This window comes from Cucurbita pepo, chromosome 12 (genome assembly GCF_057944985.1).
Source record: "Cucurbita pepo subsp. pepo isolate OVF chromosome 12, ASM5794498v1, whole genome shotgun sequence".
Classification (NCBI taxonomy): domain Eukaryota; kingdom Viridiplantae; phylum Streptophyta; class Magnoliopsida; order Cucurbitales; family Cucurbitaceae; genus Cucurbita; species Cucurbita pepo.
The window spans coordinates 14140451-14151322 of NC_141809.1; the positions used below are offsets into that span (position 1 = coordinate 14140451).

At 38.5% G+C, this 10872-nt stretch overlaps 2 protein-coding genes and 1 long non-coding RNA gene across 3 annotated transcripts; 2 read left to right on the plus strand and 1 right to left on the minus strand.

The window, feature by feature from the left end:
* The first annotated feature begins 740 nt into the window (after positions 1-740).
* Positions 741-5316, plus strand: LOC111807120 (BRCT domain-containing DNA repair protein). The gene is given in 10 exon segments (XM_023692697.2): positions 741-952; positions 1179-1535; positions 1902-3191; positions 3427-3650; positions 3730-3999; positions 4107-4187; positions 4326-4437; positions 4524-4590; positions 4981-5012; positions 5015-5316. Coding segments are annotated over 10 exon segments (2595 nt in total). The 5' UTR covers positions 741-876; the 3' UTR covers positions 5101-5316.
* Positions 5317-5498: 182 nt separating this feature from the next.
* LOC111807131 (U1 small nuclear ribonucleoprotein C) lies at positions 5499-8479 on the minus strand. The gene is made up of 5 exons (XM_023692714.2): positions 8328-8479; positions 8164-8206; positions 6519-6560; positions 6009-6258; positions 5499-5931 (listed from the first exon to the last, which is right to left on the minus strand). Exons 1-5 carry the CDS (start codon positions 8333-8335, stop codon positions 5675-5677), a joined length of 600 nt encoding a protein of 199 aa, XP_023548482.2. The 5' UTR covers positions 8336-8479; the 3' UTR covers positions 5499-5674.
* LOC147790034 (uncharacterized) lies at positions 6142-10273 on the plus strand. The gene is made up of 3 exons (XR_015423189.1): positions 6142-6280; positions 8570-8723; positions 8884-10273. It is a non-coding gene; the product is annotated as an uncharacterized LOC147790034 (long non-coding RNA).
* The last annotated feature ends 599 nt before the right edge of the window (positions 10274-10872 follow it).

Below are 10872 nucleotides of genomic sequence, written 5' to 3' on the forward strand. Positions count from 1 at the left end.
TTTAAGGATTAATTTAAATAAAATAAATCAAGTATACTTTACCGAGTGAGTAGCGATGGTCGACGACACTCTATGATTCGAGATGACATCAAGACATATGTGTCATGTCGATGGGAAATCGAGATGACAAGATAAAATGCAATGTTGCATTGAGAGACCTTGACTTTGAGATAGAAACAAGGTCGAACCGAATAACTTTACTTAGAGTAGAGGTAAGTTAATTGTGTCACAGACGATTGAACATGCACGTGTAGGTAGCGTGTGTGGTCAAACAAGCTTGGGTTTCGCATCAGTTGGTAAAGATAAACCTCGCCCAAGGTTTAATGAAACCACAAAGTCGGAGCAAAAAATGAATATGGGACTTGAGTTTCCTTTAAAGCTGGTCGTAAATGTGTCTAGATAACAGCGTCGGTCCACATATGTGCAGAAGCCTATCTGAATATCCCCTAGATGTCCACCAGGGACATAGACTCGGATTCCTCGATCTTGTTCTTGCTTCCTATTTCATTCCTATTGCTTGAAATTTCTTACTAAATTTTTTTCTATTTATTATTTAAATTATTAACCAAAAATTGATATTATAAATATAAATATATATTTTTTTAAATTTCAATTAGGTAAATAATTTAATTTTAAAGAAACGGTTATTCCAATGACAAAAGATGGAGCGCAAGTATTTTTTAATTTATATAAATATATGAAATAAATAAATAAAAATAAAAGCGTTCCAAAAATTTCCCTCCATTTCTTCACTTCGCGGAACTTCATGCTGTTACCAAATCGAATCAAAAGGTCTTCTGTATTTCTCTCCGCGATTGCCTCTGCAAGGGGATGTGATTTCGGTGTAAGTTCGTGATTAAGGAATCTTTAGCAACAATGCCAATGGCAGCCGTCGCCAATATCCAGGCTCGGATCGTTGATCTTCATTCTCCATCTTCATCGTCGGTTTCTGGTAATCATCAGTTATTTTCAACATTCTTAACTTTTAAAGCGCGTTCGATCGTCAAACGACTAAGAGAGTAACTAAACCGAGCCATTTGTTAACTGCGTTATTGATTGACCATCGCTATAGTTTGAACAGTGAATGTTTGTGTGTTTCATCGATGTTTGCACGTTGTCTTTCATTTTTCACGTTATGCCGTTGGCTTAGTAGTCTATTGTTTTCTTTATGGTCTTAGAATCAGAAAATGACGATTCTGGTTCGAGTTATGATGATTGCGAACTACTACAGAATACATTGGCTTTTGAAGACAGTGTTGGATTTGACAACCACGTTGTTCGTTTGAAGAGTCCTCTCACTGATACAGAGATGGTGGATGCGCTTGATTGTTCGAAGAACTTATGCATTCCTACTTTCGAGTATGAGGATGATGTCGTGCTTGATAGCGAGGACGAAGGAATTAATGGATGTCGAGTGATTAGAGTTTCCAGCAACCTGTCTAGAAATGAAGCGGGGTGGGAAGTTAAAAGTGATGCACAAGATGAGAATATGACATTGGATTTCAACTCTTCTGATCAGAAGCCATGCGATACAGGTTCATACTCCCTGCTTCAATTTGAAACTCGATATTATTAGCCATTTTCAAATATAGGGTTAAGTAATATTTTAGTATGTAATTCAGCTTGGGCCATTTCAGTGTCTTTTCTACTCCTAAGACATGCATTCTAGTTCATATACTTCTGAAACACTACTTTTTTTTTTTGTCAATGTACTTTCAAAAGGTTGATTTTTATCTAGAACTTTTAAAAAACGGAGTTTTAAAAATACAGGGACCACTGCAAATCAAAATGGACAAAATGCTAAAAGTAAACCTTTGAGTTAACCCTTTTTCTGTTCTTTTCTGTTCTGTTCATTTTTTTTAGCATAACTTTGGTTGACTTGTCTATAAATTTGTATGAAGGGGAGCAAGTTTCTTCTAATTGTTTGAATGGGGTTGACATGGGGAAGGATTCATATCAACTTTCGCCAAGGTTAAGCTATTGCAGTTCTCAAGAACCAGGAGATTCAACCCAAGTCAATGCTCTTGGCTTTGTGGATCAGTTTGTAACTCTAAGTACTACAAATGCAAATCTTTCTCAAGGAAGAGAGGCTGCTAGAGTGCAATCTCCTCTTCTTTCAAGAATTAAGGGACCTCAAAGTTTGGCAAAGAGAATAGGTAGGAAGTCGATTGAAGAAACAAGGAACTTTGAGTGGGTTGACATTTACAAACAAGAAGCAGAATGCAACTTATTTGCCAAGTGCAAAAAGGCAACTTCTGATTTTGTTAACTGCAGAGGGCAGTCATGTGCAACCAAGCCTCAGAATATCGCAAAACTGAGCAATAAAGAAGGCCATTGTTTGCTCAAAAAGTATGAAGGTGAGGAAGCAAGTGCAGGCATTCAGTTCCAGATTGATCCAACTGCTTCAACCTTGCCACATCCAAGATTGGATATCTCTTCATCAGAGATAGATGGGATGAACAACATTGAAATAGAGAATACGTTCAACAAGGAACCAAATGCAAAAATAGGAGAGGAACAGTTTGGCTCTATGGATGATGAGGGAGATGAACTCGAAGAATTAGATATTGGTTTTAGTACCCAAATAGCTGTTGAAGCAATGGAAGCACTGTCTTATATCCCTGATAGTAACAAACTTGCCAATGCCTGCAGTCCAGAGAATGCCTTCGATAACATTTCGTGCTCTATAATTGAACATAAACCTCATTTGAATAATTCCTATCCTCAAATTATGAGAGGCGCAGTTAGAAAGTCAAAGCGAACACTGCATTCTAAGAAGAAGCTTAATGCAAAGTGTTTGAATAGATCTCAAGCACAATATGACCGTCAGGAGTTAGAATCCGATTTGACAACTAAGAGACAAGCAAAAAGAAGTAGATTGGCGGTGAAGGGACGGTTGAATTATAGAAAGTCTCCTGATGGGAGCAATTATTCAGCCACATCTTCCAATCTACTCAGCGATACAGGTAGTTGCCAACTGATTCAGCGAGGTCTCACTAAGGGAGATCAAGTTGCCATCACCAGTTTGATGGTCGGATTATGGAGCCACCCCAGGAGGAGAAGAACACCACGCAACTTCCAAAGTCATCCAAATAAATCAAACAATCAGAACAACACTTCTTTAGCAGTTGAGGGACGTTGCGAGAATTCCATCTTAATGAAAAATGGGACATTAGGCAGAAATTCTAACAGTAAGTCAACTGCCTTAATTAGGAGTATCAATCCGAATATCCTGCGTGTTTGCCTAGGGATTCATGCAAGTTAAATAAGCAATGTGCAACATGTTCTACATTAATGGTCTTTAGTGCAAAAATGTTTTCAAAATGTATTGCGTGAGACCATAAACTGTGATCACAGTTTGAGAAATTTCTGTTTATACTATGATAATGCAGTACAGGGAAAAATACATGCTATGTTTTACTGCAGGGAAAAATACATCAAGGTCCAGCTGCAAATTTGATATTTATCACAAAACAACACCCATAATAATGCTACCACAGTCATCTTCGAAAGAGCTTGCACGATTAGGTGTCTCAGAGTCGATGCCTGATCTCAGATGGAAAGATTTGAGGAGAAGAAGAACAATGGCTTTGGTAAGAGTATGTTTTAGCCAGCATTTGGATGAAGTTACCCTCAAGCAACAAAAAAAGGTAAATCTGTGCTTATCTTTTTTATGACAATCAAGTTCTTTCAAAATGTGTACTTACCATCTGGTTTCTTCTTTAATAGGTAGTCTTACAGCTGGGTATATCAATTGCATCGAGTTCTGCAGATGCCACACATTTTGTAGCAGATAAGTTCGTTCGTACAAGAAACATGTTGGAGGCTATTGCTCTCGGTAAACCAGTGGTTACACCCTCATGGCTTGAAAGTTGTGGACAAGCAAGCTGTTTTATTGATGAAAAGAACTATATTCTAAGAGATACTAAGAAGGAGAAGGAAATTGGTTTTAACTTGCCTGTTTCCTTATCTCGTGCTACCCAACGTCCACTTCTACAGGTGAAATGTTGTTTTTTGGTTTCATATAGGCTAAGGTTTCTCTCCAAGTTGATTTTTCATTAATGCTGTAGATATTTTACTTTTTCCTCTTTGATCCTACTTAGCAGGGTCTCAGAGTCTTCGTCACCCCAAACATAAAACCTAGTAAAGAAATCATTACTAGTTTGGTAAAGATGTCCCAGGGTGAGGTACTGACTATACATGCTTGTGCATAGTTGTGATTGTTCTCAAATTACATTACTGTTTGCAGCTGTAAATTTCTACCTCTATGTATTCTTATCCCTTTTGGTATTACAAAATTGGTCATAGATTTAAACGCCTTGCAGCCTATTGAGAGGAGTCAGATTTTCATTGGGAAGGCTGATAAGTTCCCCGACGATCTACTTATTCTTTCATGCGAAGAAGATTATGCGAATTGTGTTCCTTTACTCAGAGAAGGTATGGATTTATCCCCTTTTTAATAAATAAAACACCTGGTTTCTTAAAGAGTAGCTCAAGAATAATGCTAGAGCTCCTTTTTGCAGGAGCAACCGTTTACAGTTCCGAGCTTCTATTGAATGGGATAGTTATCCAGAAACTTGAAAACAAACGGTTAGTATTTTCTACGCAAACCATGCGTCCTGAAGGAGGTGCAAGTTATTATAAATTTTAGAACATAGATTGACTCTAGCAATATTCAGGCTTACTAATTAGCATAATGAATAAGAACACTTTTCAAGTCTTTTATAATGCTTAGTTAGCTGTAAACACTACTTCAAAAGTGATCTCAAACATCATGTAGTTAGATCATTAAGTGTGAATTTTGAAATAAGTGTTGTAAAATGTGGCATTTAGTACACGTTTTCAAAAGAAGTGACCTCAAACCTAGTATAGTTGACTAAAGTTGAGTATATCATTGACCTTTTTACTCCCTCTCCTTTTCTCATTGAGAGTTCATCAGCTGCTGAACTTTGTTCTTTGATTTACACTTGCCATTAACAGGCATGAGCTCTTCACATATTGCACGAAAGGTTTTGAGGACAGCCAAGACCAGTAGAACAGTCGAAATACTCTGTCCTCTTCCCTCTCTACCTCCATGGAAATGCTGGTAAAAATGGCTGATGGGTACGTATTTCCACTTAAGAGATATAGTCCTTTATATCTTCGAGTCATTTTGGAAGACGAAAACTTTGTACATATTTTTGTTTCTATAATGAATATCCATCAAGAATTTTGTGGGCACTGTTTTTCTTTTCTATTTTGTTTACAACCGCATGGCAATATTTTTTTTCTTTTATTTTCAAACATTTTTTTGGATGGAAGTGAATACTACTTTGGATTTGAAATCATTTTTCTCTGGTCACTTGCAAATTTCCCAAAAAGAACATATGCAACGTAGAAATTATAATACTGTTTTCATAGTCGGTAAATTTGTCAAAGAAAATCAGATATGAAAAAGCACAAAAAACATAATCACATTTAACCCTATAATCACATTCTTTATTCTACCACCAAATAAGTAGCAAGGAATCAACCACCAAAAATATTCCCTTTCCTCACTTCCTCAAAGAGAAATTTTCTACATTAAATCTCAAGGCTCCAAATTTTTCTTCAGATATGTTAAGAATTGTAGAGTCTAAATTTGCACTAGAAGAGATTTGGATATCATACACATATAGCACAGATATTAGAAGCTCTAATGGTTAGAAGACTCAGAAGGTTGAGCGGTGGTGGTGAAGCTATCATAACCACCACTTCCTGGTGCTGCTGGATTTGCTTGATACATCAATGGTGCAGCAGCTGAAGGTGCGCCATTGGCTGAAGAAGGTTGAGGTGCGCTCCCTGGAATTGGTGCTGGAGGAGGCGGCGGCCTGGCAAGCATATTCACTTGGCCAGGCATAGGAGCACCGGGCGGAGCCATCATAGGTGGCATTGTAGGAGCAGGTAGATATCCTACAATGACAAAGGAGCACAAACCGAAATCAATGAAAACCAACAAGATTTCAATGTATCAAATCTGTGAATATTACCTGGAGCACCATGAGTTGGTCTTGGCAAAACTGGAGGCCGAATTCCAGGCAATAACCCCGGGGCAGCTCCCGGCATTACAGGAGTAGGTAATACAGGAAGATGAGGTCTTTGGCCAAGTAAATGCTGATTATAGGCAGCACCAACCTGATGGAATGCTGCTGCTTGACCAAGATGTTCTTTGATCCTCTGGTCAATTAAACTTTGGGTTTGTTGCTCCTCAAATTGCTGATAGTATGATCGCACGTTTGCCTGGAGTGCATCCATAAATAAGGTACTAAGAATCTCTTCTTCTTTATTATTTATTTATTTATTTATTTATTATTATAATTTTTTGAAGTCTTATTGGATGAATGAATGGAAATAATATTTCTACGGTTCTAGTCTGAAAGTGGTTTGTTCTTAAGAACATAAAAATAACATTAAATTCAATTTCTAAACTCTAGCCTGAAGAGCTCAACCTTGGAACAGAAATACTCTACTAAATTGAGATGTGGACAAGATTAACATACCTTATGTTTGTAGCCTGCATTATGCTGCTTCCTCACAGATGGCTGAAACACCAAAAAAAAAAAAAAAAAAAAAAAAAAAAAAAAAAACTAAATATGGGCAGCATTGAACATTCACTAACTCAATATAAATAACAAACAGGTCCAAAATCTTGAAGCCAGCCACCAAACTCGGGCCTAAATATTGTTATACTTGAAAATCCTTCAAAGATTGTACAAACTAAAACTCAGAGGTTAGGCACATTCCGTTTGAAAGTAAGAGTTTGACTGTAACAGCCCAAGTCCACTGCTAGCAAATATTGTTCTCTTTGAAATTTCTCTTTCGGGATTGCCCTCAAGGTTTTTAAAATGCGTCTACTAGGGAGAGGTTTCTACACCCTTATAAAGAATGCTTCGTTCTCCTCCCCAACCGATGTGGGATCTCACATTGACTTAGATAAAGCTATGGATCATGGTTTCTTTACTTTTCATTTCTCTCTTTTTTCTTTTCTTTTTTATAACTATGAGTGTTAGAGTTCGCTTTTGCACACCTTACCAAACATCAAAGCACAACCACCTCACCCGGCGACATTTGGTTGCTAAGGAAACTCGGGACGTTTTTAAATCTGAAGTAGGTAGTCACGATTGTATGAACTTAAAAGCCTCTAAAACCCCACTTTCTTCCTTGACCTCAACCTCAATTCACTAGGCCAATTCATGGTGGTTCCATAGTTCAGGTTATTCAGTCTAAAATACGCCAAACGCTTAAAAATAGAGGTGAAAACCTAAGCCTTGGGGTGGTTCTTTAGATTTAAGTCTTGTTGGGAAGCCTTCTTATCATTTGTTCACACTACGCTAAGTGTGATGTCCCACATTGGTTGAGGAGGAGAACAAAAACACTCTTTATAAGGGTATGAAAACCTTTCCTTAGTAAAACACATTTTAAAATCATGAGGTTGACGGTGATACGTAACGAGCTAAAGCGGAAAATATCCCTAGCATACGCATTCGAAAGGAAAAGCCCAAAGAGGAGAATATCTGCTAGCAGTGGATCTGGGCTGTTACAAATGGTATCAGAGCCAGACACCAGACTACGTGCCAGCGAGGAGGCTGTTCCCTAAAGGGGTAGATTTGGCGGGGTCCCACGTCGATTGGAGAAAGGAAAGAGTGTCGCCAGTAAGGACGCTGGCCCCGAAGGGGGTGGATTTGGCGGGGTCCCACGTCAATTGGAGAAAGGAAAGAGTACCAGCGAGGACGCTGGGCCCTGAAGGTGGATGGATTGTGATGTCCCACATCGGTTGGGGAGGAGAACAAAAACACCCTTAAGGGTATGGAAACCTTTAGACACGTTTTAAACCTTGAGGGAAAGTCCGAAGAGGACAATATCGGTTAGCGATGGATCTGGGCCGTTACACTAAGCCTACACAAACCAATCTACAAACAGTCGATTTGATCCAAAAATAATTTGATCCAATCCGAACACCAACCACAATCATACCAATTCAAAACATTCCTCCAAATTCCTTCGAGCTTAAAAATGAAACATCATAAACCGGAAAACATTACCCATAAAAAAGAGAAGGAACTGCAGCATCAATGAAGAAAGCCCCAAAAATGATGAAACGAAAAGAAAATGGCATTGTGATGTGAATGTAAGAAGAGGACTTACAGAATCATGTGTCAGATATGTATCGCAATAGTCACAATAATACCTGCAGCCATAGAACAAGATCACTTCACTGACTATACAGAGAAAACGAGAGAGAGGTGTGAAATTGATTGAATCATAAAATAACGAGGCTCTTAGAAGAAGACGGATATGGAAGAACGCACCGAGGCATAGCGCTGTATAGCTCGAAGAAGAAGCAACAATGGCAGACCCTCCAAAAACCCTATCAGCGACTCCCCGAGATCGAGGGAGAGGGAAAAGCTTAAAAAAAATAATTATTAATTTCACGTTTAAAAAATATTTATGTACTTTCAAAAATATCATTAATATTTTAAACTTAAACTAGTTTATTTTGGATTCCAATTTTAATCAAACCATACGCCGGTTCGGTTCTCATATACACCAGATTATTGGTTAAGATCCGACTTCCGAGTCAATTTAGAAGCCACCCGATCCCTATATAAATGAAGCGTGGGGGCAGCTTTCCATTTCTGTAACGGGTGAAACGAAAAAAGGAAATGGTTAACGAATCTTCTTCCTGAGAATATCGTCCATTGCAGGTTCTCTCGCTTTCTTCATCTTTTATTATTACTGTTCTAATTGAATCTTTCTTCTGATTGCTTGAGGAGCAAAATTCTGCTTATGTTTTTCAGCTCAGCTTCTGTTTGGTTGAATTCCGATACATTTTGAAATGATTTTTGTTTCTCGAATTGTATTCAGGATTTTTGGTGCGCATTGAGTTGCGTAATTTTTGAACCAGTGGCCTCTCCGTTGCGTTTCTCGCCCTTTAGGTTCTCTCTCTCTCTCTTTTCCTTCTAAATTTTCGGTTCTTATTAAATGTGTGTCATTCTTGCAAGTTGCTAGGTTTTGGTGGACCCTGAATTGAATGTGATGCTACCGCTTTGTTTCCTTAGAGTTACGCTCATGGTGAATGTGTTGGTCTGTGGGACTGTATAATGAACTTCTTTTTCTTTTTGGTAACTGTCATATTCACAGTAATCATTTCTTGATGTGTGGCATTTCATTTGCATTATCTCGTGGTGTTACTGCTTTATAGTTTTTTTTCACATATTATTTGAGAGATGAATTTATATAGTAATGCTTAGTACATGCTACCATCAATCTATGTATGATGAATGGAGAACAGGAAGGAATGAATAAGGGATTTCCTGAATTAAAACGAATTGGTCGTTTTCTGGTAGTTGCTGATGTTAACCTTTCGAAGTCTGAATATGTAGAAACAATATGAACGATTCTTAATTTTCCAGAACAGAGAAAGTGAAGAAGTTGATCCTATAGCCAACGACTACTGATCTTAATTTTTGTCCAGCTTGATGCATATGTCCTTAAACTTAGGTTGCAAATACAACTCGTGTGAGATCTCATATCAGTTGGAGAGGTGAGCGGAACATTCTTTATAAGGGTGTAGAAAACCTCTCCCTAGTAGACGTGTTCTAAAACCATGAGGTTGACGACGATAAGTAATGGTCCACAACGGACAATATCTACTAGCAATGGTTTAGACGGTTACAAATGGTATTAGAGCTAGACATCGGGAGGTGTACCAGCAAGGACGCTAGCCTCCAAAGGGGGTGGATTGTGAGATCCCACGTCGGTTGGAGAGGGAACAAAGCATTCCTTATAAGGTGTGGAAAACCTCTCCCAAGTAGATGCGTTTTAAAACTGTAATCTTTCGAAACTGCCAACGTCCTTGTTTTTTCTTAGCAATGTCGTGTAGATTGGCTCAACATTTTGGTTGCTCCCTCTCATCATAGGTTCGTGGAGGCACTTTACAATGGGTGAGTATGTGCTTTTCCAATCCCTCACTTTCAATAGCTCAAAAAAGTGTATGTATACACACATTATTCTTTTTAGAAACAGTACAGACATATAATAAATTTTTTTCTCAAATCGCGAACGAGCCTCTTTCTTCATTACTATTCCAATAATTTCGGACGGCTAATGTGTTTCATTTATTGAAAAAGGTTCTATGGTCGGTCCGCGACCCCTGAATACCGGAGACGTCCTTAGAGACGATGGGTTATATAATAAAGTTTTTCGATGGCTAAATTACCGTTTCAAACGCTGAAAAGAAACATGCATTTTTGAGGTTTAAATGATAAAATTTGAATGAGTTACTGCCGAAGAGAAGGAGGAGGTGAATTCAATTTCATCCACACAAATCTCAACCAACTCCGGGAATCCCCCTATAAAAGGACCTCCCTCCCCATCACTCAAATCACTCCTCCTCTCAATCTCACTTCAGTTTTCTGTTGTCACCAACAACTGGTATCAGAGCTATCTTGCAGCAGCAAAAAATGGCAGCAGAAAAACAAGTTGAGAGCTACGTTCAGCCCGCCATCCCGAGGTTCGATGGTCACTATGATCATTGGGCGATGTTGATGGAAAATTTTCTCAGATCAAAGGAGTTCTTTGATATGGTGGAGACGGGTTATGAAGAGCCAAATGAAGGCGAGGTACTCTCAGCTGGTCAACAGCAACTGTTGGCAGCATCGAAGTTGAAGGACCTAAAGGTCAAGAACTATTTATTTCAGTCCATTGATAGGACTATCTTGGAAACAATGCTTCAGAAGAAGACATCCAAGGAAATTTGGGATTCTATGAGGAGGAAGTATCAAGGCTCAACGAGAGTAAAACGTGCTCAATTACAAGCCGTCAGAAGAGACTTTGAAATTCTCCAAATGCAAA